The sequence below is a fragment of the Pteronotus mesoamericanus genome, unplaced genomic scaffold, assembly GCF_021234165.1.
Source record: "Pteronotus mesoamericanus isolate MK-2021 breed Mesoamerican mustached bat unplaced genomic scaffold, CSHL_Meso_final contig_169, whole genome shotgun sequence".
Classification (NCBI taxonomy): Eukaryota; Metazoa; Chordata; class Mammalia; order Chiroptera; family Mormoopidae; genus Pteronotus; species Pteronotus mesoamericanus.
In genome coordinates, this window is record NW_026555068.1 from 20154848 (window position 1) to 20168127 (window position 13280).

Below are 13280 nucleotides of genomic sequence, written 5' to 3' on the forward strand. Positions count from 1 at the left end.
CGCCCCAACCAGGGATCGAACCGGCAACCTCGGTGGTGCCCTGACCAGGGATCAAAGCTGTAACCCTTGGGTTCATGGGAGGGCACTCCACGCAACTGAGCCACGCCGCCCAGGGCCACACCCGGGTTCTTTACTGCCAGCTGAGCCCAGGGGGACGAAGACCAGTAACACGGAGCATTAATCGTGGAGCAGCATCAGCACCGTCACAATCTCGGAAATGTTTGCATTCTTTTGCTGTTTAGATCTGAGACGCGTGTACAGAATTTGGATGTTGATAAATAAATTTGCTATTACTGCTTCAAATTTTTAACCACAGAGAAAGGTTTTGAATGTTGTAGACATTAAAGTTCTTGGTGTAATTTGAACTTGGAGACCATGAAGGAGCAGAGATGATGTGTGACTACTTAAATTATTTAAATTAATTTAAAAGTTCAGTCTTTAGTCACACTTGCCACATTTCAAGGGCTCAGCAGTCATGTGCTGGGGCTACCATCTTGGAAGTGCAGTGGCAGAACATTTCTGTCATCACAGAAAGTGCTTTGCTAGAATATGTGGTTGCACGGGTCCTGCATTATTGAGGAGTAAGCAAAAGGGGTTAGAGGAAAATAATCAGAGTAATGGGAAATATTATCAATTAGGTGAGCAGGCTGTTTTCTTCCCTGACCGTTTCACCTTCCTCTACTTATTCTCAAGGACAATAATCGGACAACGATTCAAAATCAATTTCCTGCCAAGCAAGTATTTTTCCTCTAGACTAGCCAGGACCTACTCTTTTACAGCTTTGGCTCTTAGAAAGCTCCTACTACAGCTCACGAGTGCTTGCTCTCTCACCGCAGTTGGACATAATCAAATTCAGAAACCCTCTTTTCCTTCTCTAGCTGCCACCTGGTTGCGTCCGCAGGGCTGGTCTGTGGGCCCCACGTGCAGACCCCGGCCTTCGGGCCTTCAGTCCCTCCCCACTTGGTTCGCACATCCCGTGCCCCTCAGGCTCTGCTGCTCTGAATTAAATGAGACGTACAGGGCGGGGCAAAAGGAGGCTTACAGTCGTTCGTATGAAAAATAATGCTTCCATTAATAAGTAATAATACAGGAATAAACTGTTCGCAGACTCACAACTATAAACCTCCTTTTGCCCCACCCTGTATTTAAAGCTCACATCACAACACCTTGGCTTTTCAGCAAGCCAGTAACGATTAGAGATGTGGTCATTTGATGTGTTAGTTAGCTTTTGCTTCATGGCAAACCACCCCAAAGCTCAGTGGCGTAGAACAGCCAGCATTGTTCAGTTAGGGGTTCTGCTGTTCAGTTCTGGTCTCGTCTAGGCTTGGCTGACCTCTCTGGCAGGTGCTCGCTTGGCCGGTTGGCTTGAGGCTGGCCGGTCCTGGGTGGCCTCACTTGCATATTGGGTGGTTGGTTGGATATCTGCAGGAACAACAGGGTCGACTATTGTACCAGATAGGCCACACGTCTCATCGCCCAAGTTCAAACTTACTTGGAATTCAGAGCCTTCAGCAAGAGCCTTGCTTTCTTTCCTCTGTTTGGTGTACGTGCCTTGTACCCTAGGCTCTCTTATTGTTTCATGTGTGTAGTCTTTGCCTTCCACCCTTCGTCCTTGTTTCTTAAACACTCTTGGCAACAAGACTCTGTCTTAATCATCTGCATTCCTCGTGGACAGAACAGTGTAACTGACTGGATACATCAAGGCAACTTCACCTATAGGGGCTCTCTCATCTGATCTGTACCCTCCAATCCTTTAATGCTCACGTGCACGTTCATTCTACTTCATGAAATCTATTTGATCCCTTTGAGCAGTTTGGAGATGGTTCCTGATACTGATTTGTAAGAAGTATCCAAGAATAAAATTTTCTAGTGAAGCAATTAGAGTTAATCTTACCATTCTCTTTTTTTCTTAAGTGAACTCTTCTCTCAAACCCCATAGAAAGGTTATGAATAGTTTTTAAATGATACTTACAAAGCATAGGAAAGTTTGGTTTCTTAGTTTTACATATATTCATGGGGTAAATTTGGACTGCTAATCAATGAGAAGATAGGTATCTATTCTCTCATCCCATTTACATTTATAATAGTACTGGTCTACAGAATGGGATGTTTTTCTAGTCCAAGAAAAGAACGCGTGTCTTTTCATGTCTATTTTTAATTTGACAGCACTTCGCAGAAAAGGAGGATAAAACGAAAGCCAGCACTTGCGTATGCATTTTCCTGCCTTCACCCACACTATTTTATTTTCTAACTTGTGTTTTTGGACCTGTTAAATGGATAATGATTAACTTGCCATTTTTTTTCCTCCTTAAATCTTGTATAAGTCACAGTTCAGACTTTATGGAGCGTTGAAATACTATAGTGCACTAAATTATGCAGCGTGGTTTGATGGGGAGGGAAAAAGCAAGAACAACAAAAAACATCTGGGCCTCAGGAAAACTAAATTCTAACCCTGGCTTTGGTAATGACTTACTGGTGACCTTGAAACAATTTAATTTCTCTTTGACTCAGACACCTGAGCATCTTAAATGTTTCTCTGCAGTTTGGAAATATTGTACTGTTTCTATTCGGTATAAGTCTTTGACTGGGATTTAGTAATAAACACTACGGATGAGCACACATGTTTAAAATGAAAGAAATGAATGCCCTTTTTTTGGCTATTTAATACTTGTAAGGTGAACAGCATGTACCAGATAGACAGAAAAAGTATACACTGCGTTCATTTGAAATAGTTGTTTATCACAGAGGCCAGGAGGGAGGATTAGTAGGATGACAGAGGTGAAAATAAGTGTGAAATGAATATTGAATCCTACAGCGGAATTGGTGCGGCCGGAGCGTGGGCTGTCTGGATAGCATTTCCTGAGGGTGAGCACCCCGTGCTGTAGATGGCTCTAAGGTCAGAATGTGCCTCCGAAGAGCACCCACTGTTTGCCGAGTATTTTCCTGCTTCACTAGGAAATGTTGCTTCCTCTTCAGGGTCGATTTTGTATGAAGCCCAGGAAGCGCCCCTTTCCCACTGCCCTTGGTGTGCGTTTGCTCCCTCCTGCCCCCCCCTCAGGCTGCCCAGCCTCTCCCTGGGGATGGCATGAGGGCGAACACAGCCCTGTGACACTCTGATAGGGTTCCTGTTGGTCGGAGGCCAGGATCCTAGGAAGGAAGGACTTTCTATCCATCTGCACTATCCCATGTGTCATTTTCATGTCAGTAACCACATGAGGCCAGTGGCTGCTGTGCGCGTTCACGCGGGCCCAGGTCGTCCCTTCCCTGATGTTTGCTGTCACTCACGGCACCTGCTCCGTGTTAGCATGCTACACCGTCCCCTCTTGATGAAAGAAACGCCTTCGCTGGTCTGCGTCCTGCCTCCCCGGCGCCCAGTTTTCTGAGTGCTTGGAGGAGGGGTTTCCCCTTTAACACTCGCTGCCCCCAGCGTCTGGGGCACATGGTTCTGTTCCAGCTTTGGCTTCATGGGCTTCTCCATGGCCTTCTAAATATCGATGCCCCTTATTTGCACAAGACTGGCCCCCTGTTTTCTTTATTTTTCAGTTGGCCTACCATTCTCTTTGTTCTGCATACTCACTCCTGCTTGTGGCAAACCCAAATCCTTTGTCTGCCTCGCACTACTCCCTGGCACATCACACCTGTGCCTCTGAACATCCGCTGGACGCCACCGTCCCCTAGTCTACCTGTCCCAATGCCTGACACATCTTGCCTGTGTTAAATGGTTCTCTTTCAGCTCAGGTATAGATAAGCTATAAGTGTGTATCATTATTTCTAAGTTCAGTGTAGTTTATTTGTCTCTCTTACTCTAAAACAAATTTTAAATTCTGTTCTTTAGTTTTAAGAAATTCATGTGCTTACCCACTTCAGTATTCATTAGGGTAACGGAGAGGTAACTGTGTTACCAAGGTATGCACATGAAAGACAGTCTCTGTTCTGACGCGCTTTGCAGCACACAGAAGACGTTTCAGTGGGAGACGGTAGTGCTGCGGGGCGATGTTGTGAGACAGGGAATGGAAGAGCTTGGAGAGCCCCGCCGGGGGCACCCGACGCCAGGCCTGCTGGGGGAGCCCCCGAAAGGCCGTTGGAGCTGCGAGGTGAAGGAGTGGATGGGAATAGCGAGGCCAAGGCGGCAGCAACGGACAAGGATGACTCACGGCATTTGAATGGCGTCAGGCTTCCATCTGAGTTCGGAGGAGAGTTCTGTGGAAGCCTGGAGAGCATGCAGGTGACGCCACACCTGAGAGGCGGGCCGGTCTGCTGCCTGTGCCCTTTGAGTTGGCCGCGTGGGCGTAGGTGCATCTGACCAGGTGCGCCTTAAGGAAACTGGGAAGCAAGGAATGTTATTTGCTGACGTTATTTGCTGTGGAAATTTATTGCTAATGGACATTCGTGCAGTGAATGATTATCCTCTACAGAAGCAGAGTATTATTTTGTTGAGAACATGGCAGGCCGTCGCCCCTTGTGAAGTTACCGTCAATAACTTTTTGGTGGGCACAGTAGGACAGTTAGATGGGACCGATCATGGTGACTTTCTGTCGTTCTTGACCTACTTAAAACCACAAAGGATGGGGGGTAAACTTTGGATAGGGAAAAAAACGAAATTAACTTGAAAAGGTTTTTAACTCATGGAAATCGAGCTTGTGCCAAAGCAACATTTTCACCCCGTGAAGCGTGGTGAAGCATTTTCCCTGGACCCGTTTTAATCTATAGGACAAACCTCAGATTCTAACTTAAATAACAGTCTTTTGTTGGTCCTATTAAAAAGAGAGCATTGCCTCATTGAAGTGTGGGGAAAGTAATGTTGATTTAGATTCTTAGTGACTATTTAAGAAAAGAAAATACTTCCAATTACACGAAAACACAGACCTTTCATTTACAAATTTAGAGAAACATTTTAAATAGCCTTGAATTGGTACTTCTGTGAAATTAGTTAGGATAATAGAGAAAACCAATTAGAGTGATAAAGTCTATTCTTACATAGGAATTATTTGAAGTATTTCCCTGCTGGAGAAACTGCACTAAGCTGGTGCTAGAAAGGTGAGCCCTCGCAGTTGAATTGCCACAGGGGGCCAGCTGTACCTGATCCTCCGATGGCACTAGAGCCACTCAACATGCCACCTTTCCATGAGCAACAACACAGGCTGAGTGCAGAGGATATTTTAGTGGTGGGGGAATTTTGTTGACTTGTATTATCTTTGAAGCACAAGAGTATACTTGATCAATTTTAATGATCTTCTAGGTCCCAACATTCTTTGACAGTTCAGCAGACAGTTTTATCAGAGCCCTGGAGAGAGACAGAAATTAGAGATTGTAGTTTGATAGGGAAGTCAAAGAAATAAAGGAGAGGTTACTTTGAGGATCATTTATTTTCTTCTTCTATTGGAAATTAAATGATTTTTATTTGAGAAGCATTACCTGGAAAATAACATTTCTTTTTATAACAGTTCTTCATTTTTGAGAGTGGATGTTTCAAAGGTAATGAAGCGTAGTCCACAGTATGTTTTCCAATGGTCCTTTCACTAGAGTTCCAGAAGTTACTTCTGTCAGTTCTTAATCATCTCTGCAGCAATAGAGGAGATATGGGAGAGGTTGGAATCCTGGATAATTTCATCTCATGTTCTAAAAATCTTTTCTGACAAAATGCATATTGAAACCACTCAACCAAAAAATGTAACTGATTTGAGTTTTTCACTTTCTTAATACTTCTGCCATATATCTATTGTGTCTAAAAATTGTTAAAATGAGAATGTATAAAGTGTGTTAAAACAAAATAAAACAATTAACTGGTCTTGTATTAATCATTTTTTTTCCCCTTGAGAATAAACGAGAGGCTTGCTCAGATTTTACATACGAAGGAGTGTGGTTCTGTGAGGTGACATTTATTTTGCTGCTGGATTAACGAACTGTTGTCCTCTCTTACAGGCCTCATCACAACAACGTCAAGGAAACTAGATCGAGAGCAGCAAGATGAGCACATATTAGAAGTAAGCATTTCTTTGTAATAATTTTTAAAATATAGCTGTAAATATCATGGGAAAGGGTGATCTTGTGGGCATTAACTAGTATTTGTAGCTGTTAATGTTTTGTTATATTATCTTCCTTTCATTAATAAAAGGGAAAATAAAATGTTGTGAATACATTTTTATGTCCCCTTTCTATGCCTTTCTGTCCCCAGAATACAAGACCACGGTCATAAGTTCCATTCTAATTTTTGTACTTCATACATGCGCACACACACACACACAGAGTAAACAAAACTGAAAACAGTTATTTGAATTTTATTCTCATTTACATGAGTGATTTTTTTATACCTTCTACATTTTTTCCTCAGTATTCTGCTTTTCAGATATATTTATGTGAATAGATCTAACTCAGCTTTTGAAACTGTAGCTAGTCCACTTTTTTTGGCTTTCGCCAATTGTTTATGCAATTTAAACTGAATTATATAAAGCGTATGCTCTGAAAAAAAATTTCTGACATAAAGGTACACTGAACGTCTGACGTGCTTTCTAAGATGTTCTCTTCTGACAAGGCGTCTCATTCCCCTGGTGTATTTAAAATGTCTCTAGCCCTTGGCTGAAGAAACGCCGCTTATCGTCCGCTTCTCGTCTGCTGCCCGCCGGGTTCCAGGGAGGCAGTAAACACGCCCCAGGCACGGGCTGCGGCCATTCGGAGGAGGGCGGCGGCGGGTAACGTGCCGCTGCCCGCAGACCCGGCAGCCCTGGGAGAGGGAAACCCGGCAGGACACACCTGTCGCCTCTCCTGACGCTTCTCTGTCACACATTAGAGGCCAGTGTTGAGTAGTGGAGCCAGACCGGGAAAGGACCAAGGGCTTTTATTTTAATCGAGGACTTTCTGCACAAGTCTTTCATTCTCATCAGTGTGCATAATTGAAAAAGTACTAAACTGCAATTTTTTTGAAGTCCTCTCTTTTTATATTACTGCTGTTCATAATGCCGCTTGCTTAATTTCATTTCATTTCATGCTTAGTCAAAATTTTCTCACTTTTCCATAAAATATTTCATTGTATAGCTTTTTCTATCTATACACATGTATATATACATGTATACGTAATATATATTACATATATATGTGTGTGTGTTTATATAGTGTGTGTGCGAATATCCTGTCTAGAGAAGATGCATTCACAGCCACAATGACGATTAATAATTTCTTTGTGTGTTACCTCTGTTTAGTCATGGGTTGTAAAGTTCTCTTGAATTCTTTTTTTCCTTTTTCTTTTCTTTCTTTCTTTTTTTTTTTTTTTTTTGTGAAAGAGCAGTTTTCTATTTTTATTCAGTTGCTAGTGTGATTGACAGAGGGGAGAATATGGTTCCTGAAGAAAGTAACCAGATGGCAGGTCGTCCAGGGCAGCAGACTCCACACGGGCCCCTCCCCCAGTCAGTCGCGTGCCTCACTCTAGAGTCCCCTCTTTGCGGTGAATGTCAAGGCCGCGTGGGAGCAGGTCTCAGAACCTTAAGACTTTGAAGATACTGTTAAAGACATCGATGGGGAATAAGACTCCATAATAGTGTGTTTTCATGCCGTGTGCACTTTTCTGTAACCTTTCTGTGCGGTGCATACATTGCAGGCCAGTGCTGGCATCGATTGGACAGTCTTGAAGAAGGAAGGTTTTTTTTTTCAATCACATATTAAAAACTGCCTTTCTGGCTATTGGTTATTGAATCCAAGCTTAGGAACAATTTGACGATGAATAGTGTGAAGCATAGTGCTTGTAGTTCTCTTTTAATGTTTCTTTTTTCCCAACTAACTTACGAAAACGCATCAGAAGGAAATGTTTTGAGGCATTAAAATTACAATAGCAATTTTTATTTTGTTTTGAGAGTTTGGGAGGGTAAATCGTGTACTTGAAGCAAAGCAACTACTTTACTGAAATATTCGTGACAGGTACCATTGGGGTACATTCACAGTTTTATAAAGGACAGGATTCACACTGACCAAGCTTCAAAAAGGAAATAGTTCCTTGGGGATCTTCAGTCTACTTCAGTTTTGAGTGTTTCATTAATTATTTTCGGAGGATGTAGGTGAGGGGAGGTAACTATATTACCAAAGTCATTGTTTTTAATCTGCACAGCGAAGTAAGCATGGCCATTTGAGTCAAGGGTGAAATCGTTTCTTCTGTATCTAGAAGCACGCCCCAGTGCATCCTCAGGAATCCCTCATTTTTATTCCTAAACCTATTGCATGAAAAATGTATTTAGAGTGAAAGTTACTTGATATTTCCTTTACTGAAAATTTTACTTCGTAAATCAGTCTTAAATTTAAATGTTTCTGTCCACCCTACTAAACATGGAAGATTTCTGTGCAAGAGCCAGACAAAATACAAGGATGATTACGAGTATTAAAGGCGTGCTGCTTAATACACACACACACAGTTTATTTATATGTAATGTAATAAAATATATACATATATTTATATATATACACATTACATTATATATATGTAACTATATATAGTATTTATTTATTTTTAGAGATGGGAAGGGAGGGAGAGAAACATTTTTGCCTCTCTTACACCCCAAACTGGGGACCTGACTTGCAACCCAGGCATGTCCCCTGTCCGGGAATCGAGCCTGTGACCTTCAAGTTTGCAGGCCGGCACTGAATACTGAACCCCATGAACCATGTTGCTTACCTTATATTTTAAATTTATGATTTAGCTTATTTTACTGATGAAGCTTAAGAATGATAGTTTTTTAACATACTCTGTGGAGACTTTAAGTGTGTGGAGTGTATGTATTTTTAAGAGAACAATTTTGAAACAAAACCGTCATGTATCTCGCTAGCTTGGCTTAAAAATAGTAAGGTTTTGGTAGCTTGACGTTTCATTGATGTTCACAGTACGGGACAGTAGTGCGAGGCTGGGAGGAGGCGTCCTGGTAAAGCGGGCCAGTGCTCACAGCCAGTCCCTCCTTCGCCCTTGCCCCTCCCTGAGTTTCTGTCCGAAAAGGAGAGAGGGGATCTTGCCCCGCTTATGGCACTGTGGTCACAGTGAGAGGAGAGGATCCGTGTCGCAGAGCTGTGTCAGCCACAGGTGTTTCTGCAGACGCTGACCACCACCAGAAAGAAGACATTCACTTTCTATAGTGCATTTTAAAAACATTTGTGGATCTTGTTACCTTTGAAACACAGGTTACCGTGACAGACAATGGGAGTCCTCCCAGATCAACCGTGGCAAGAGTAATTGTGAAAATCCTTGATGAAAATGACAACAAACCGCAGTTCCTACAAAAGTTCTACAAAATCAGACTCCCAGAGCGGGAAAGGCCGGAACGGGAGCGGAACGCCAGGCGCGAGCCCATCTACCGGGTCATAGCCACGGACAGAGACGGAGGCCCCAACGCCGAGCTCTCCTACAGCATCGAGGAGGGCAACGAGCATGGCCGGTTCTTCATTGAGCCCAAGACGGGGCTGGTCTCGTCCAAGAAGTTCTCGGGAGCTGGGGAATATGACATTCTCTCCGTGAGTTAAGACCAAGCCTTTGAACTTGTTATATATGTTGATGATGAATCTGCTTGTGTGTCTCTTTCTCTCGCTCATAAATTTATTCAGTAAATGGCCTCAGTGCTTGCGAGCTGACACTGGGAAATAGGGGTTGGTTCTTCTCTTCTCAGCTGTCACTCCAGTGACTCCTGGTTGAGTGTGGCACAGAGAGGTTGCTCTTTTTGTCAGACATGTGGAATGTGCAAATACAGGTGTTGGATGTTTCAAATGGGCTCAGTTTAAGGCCAGACCAGTCCAGGCTTCAGGTATGGGATGTCAGTCCTGCTAATTGGCTGTTTTTATGCCCCCTGCCCCTGTTGTATAGATTAAGGCAGTCGATAACGGTCGCCCCCAAAAGTGGTCAACGACTCGACTCCATATTGAATGGATCTCCAAGCCCAAACCATCCCCGGAGCCAATCTCCTTTGAAGAATCGTTCTTCACCTTTACTGTCATGGAAAGCGACCCAGTGGCCCACATGATCGGAGTGATAACAGTGGAGCCGCCCGGCACACCTCTTTGGTTTGACATCACTGGTAAGTGTTCCTCACAGTTGTCACTGTCCTTGTTTGGGTTACACCGAGGAGACCCTGTTTGTGCTTTCCTGATTTTTGTTCACGTCTCAAAATTTCAAATGGGGCGTAAGACCAATCAGTTTCAATTTGCAGTATTTTGATTGAAAAATCTATCGCAATATCCAACATACATAAACCTGTTTAAAGTAGGTGCTCTCTATGTACCACCTCAATATAAAAATAAGATTTTTAAAAGTACATCAAGGAGTTAGAAATCTAAACACTTCGGTTCAGTAGTACAGCTTTTTAATTTTTCCTTTTTTCTGTGTAGCATTTGGCACATTACTGTTCTCAGTGAATGTGATTTAAATGTTTAAAATACCTGTGATTGTCACACATCAGTATTTTAAAGAGAATAAGCTTAAAATTTTAAATTTTATAACTTAAAACCGATAGTGCCAACCATGACTTTTTAAGTTTTATTTACTTCATTTTCAGTAGAAAGCAGGGTTCACTGGATTGTTACCCTGTGATAAAAATGATATGCCTACACCAGGTTTTTGGTCATCTAATTTAGCTTAGACTTAGAATGTAATACCCTGTTCCAACATACGTAAAAGAAGTTCACGTTAGACTTTGACACCTTAGTTTTCTTTTTTATTGTTTCTTCACACTATTTTAATTATAAGGATCAAAAGCAGGTATGGCGACTCGTCTCTAGTTGGAACTTCATATCCCTTTGCCCACGTCTGCCCCGGAGCCCCTGCCCCCCAAGTGTTATTTCAGTGAGTTGAGCCGGTAGGACACAGGCTGAGGGACTACAGGGCGCAGACGGTACCGGCGTTTCCTCTTGAACTTTCACACTAGACAGGCTCTTTTCATCATTTTGGTGAATGTATGACATCGTGGATGTCATCACCACCTGTGAATCCATTACAGGTTAGTTTTAAAGGAAAAACAATGAGACCATTTTCATAGTTAACTGCGGTCAAAATAGTGTGTGTTCTGTCTGTTAATTCCTGTCGCGTTCCCAGAGGAGCAGGCTGCCGCGTGCAGCGTCTGACTTCGCTGCTTGGTCCCGGTGCCTTTGGACCTGGTCTGATGGCTCTTCCTTGTTCTGTGCTTTCTTCCATGCTTGCTTGCCTCATTTTGGCTGGGCCAGGAGACACACTTGCTAGAGAAGTGTTTCACATCTTTCAGATGACTTGTGACCTGAACTGTACAGCAGAAGGTATCTGCTGAGATCACATAATTTGCCTCAGATTATGAGATCTGAAATAAAAGCGTCCATTTTTAGAACTTTATTTCCAGTGACTACCTTCCATTGTGTTTGCTTTTCATAGTGTGCACATGGTCACCCATTTTAATTGCAAACTGACTTCTCATCCATCCCTAGATCTTTAGTTTTAACTGAAGACTTTGGGGTGGGCGGTGGGGGGTGTGTGTGTGTTGTTTTACTTTTTGGTGAGATTTAGTAATAGAACTTCATTATCACATTAAGACATTTTCATTCCATTTCATTGATGTATCTCAAGTTCAGTGGGGTTTGAAAAGAGTTTTATCTAGAATATAATTGGCAATGCATTTGTATAATATAAATAACACAGAAACTTTTGCTGCTTTTGGCTTTGTGTGACAACAATGGAAAAAATTTCAAATAGTTTATAAAAGTCATGACTAACTCTTGTTAACTACCACTATTTTCTTCTGAGCTAACATTTGTTTTTCATAGTTATTTTACTAGGGCAGTAGGCCCTAAATCTCACAAATAAAAAAAATAATTAAACTTTTAAATGGCCAACCTTGGTTACAAAACGATCTCTTCGATAGCTCCTCATATGTAAGTGAGATACTTAGACCCCTAAAAAAGCAAATCGACAGTAATTCGTTGGCAACGTCAATAATGCTTTTCTCTTTTCAGAGTTGCTTTCTTGCTTCCTTTCACTTGGTTGCCTCCTTGACAATTAGGTCTCAACTTTGTGTTACTGGAAGCGATGTCTTTCTCATTGCCCTTCTTTCCTTGTCTTTCAAAATGAAAGCTCCTTAGAGTCACCTTGATCAGTATTGATTAATATATCAGAAAATATTTTTACTGCCCTTAAGAATTAGAAAGCCACAAAATAATGGACTGGTTTTCATCCTGTTACCTGTTTTCACTTTTTAATTTGCCCTAATTTAAACCAGGTGGCAACTATGACAGTCACTTTGATGTGGACAAGGGCACCGGAACCATCATTGTTGCCAAACCACTTGATGCAGAACAAAGATCAAACTATAACCTCACAGTCGAGGCCACAGATGGAACCAACACGATACACACTCAGGTAAGTGAATTCCGGGTGACGTGTCTGTCAGAGGAGGACCATGACACCATCGAGATGTCAGGGTCCCCAGGCAATGCGAACAGGTCCAGGGCTTTCTATTTAGGCAAAGGGAAGTAACTGCAAGTCCTGATTTAGGCTTTGCATGTGATTAACCAGCTTTAGAAATGTTGAAAGAACACACACACAAGGAAAAAAAACTCATTGCTGTCCTCAAGATCTTTTCATTTTTTACTCCTTCTCAACTGTGTTAATATAAAGTGTATCCCTGTTGAGGATGACTTAATTGTCCGAGTCACTTTGATTGAAGCTGGTTAAAGCCTTGGCTACCGTAACTCAGGCTGTGTAAACTAACCAATGAGGTTCTAATAATTCCAACATCTGTACTTGTCCCTGATGATTAAGAAATGGCCAGATAATGGGATTTCAAATACAAATGTAAAAACCCTCTAAATCAAATTAAAATTCTGTTCTTTCCTATGCATTCTCTTTGATTTCTCAGAGTGGGCTCTTTTGAGAATTTGTTGAATGTGTATGTGCCAGGTATCTTTCTAGAAGCTGAATAGTAGGAAACAAAACCCTCCTCTCCTGGAGCTTCCATTAGGAGGCTGGAAGCTAAAGGCATGTGGACCACCTGTTATAGCCAAAAAGCAAAAGGAAGAAGTTAAATGTTAGAGGATAAAATGCTTCTAAAGTCCCAGCTTTCAAGCTTTAGTTAAACTGTTTTAAATCTTACGGGAGCCAGATCATCTGCTAAATCATTTAATTGCATTAAAGAATAAAAATTATAGTTTATGTTGTCTTTTCAATTAAAAATAAGTAGATAATCTACAGCCAATTGTGAAAAGGTTTATTCCTCTTTCCTAATGCTTTTGATCTTTAATGTATTTAACATTGATGTATGTACCACGCTTTGGTGTTGCTCTGAATTTGTCATGCA

At 42.0% G+C, this 13280-nt stretch overlaps 1 protein-coding gene across 7 annotated transcripts in view; it reads left to right on the top strand.

Moving 5' to 3' along the window:
* Positions 1-13280, top strand: part of FAT1 (FAT atypical cadherin 1) — a 123489-nt gene that overhangs the window by 69904 nt on the left and 40305 nt on the right. For 5 of the 7 annotated variants that reach the window (XM_054566134.1, XM_054566138.1, XM_054566136.1 and 2 more), the window contains exons 4-8: positions 5923-5984; positions 9154-9483; positions 9830-10040; positions 11182-11250; positions 12204-12343. In XM_054566134.1, coding sequence (XP_054422109.1) covers positions 5923-5984; positions 9154-9483; positions 9830-10040; positions 11182-11250; positions 12204-12343 — 812 coding nt within the window. The remainder of the gene's footprint in view (positions 1-5922; positions 5985-9153; positions 9484-9829; positions 10041-11181; positions 11251-12203; positions 12344-13280) is intronic. The other 2 variants (XM_054566137.1, XM_054566139.1) reach the window with 1 other exon arrangement.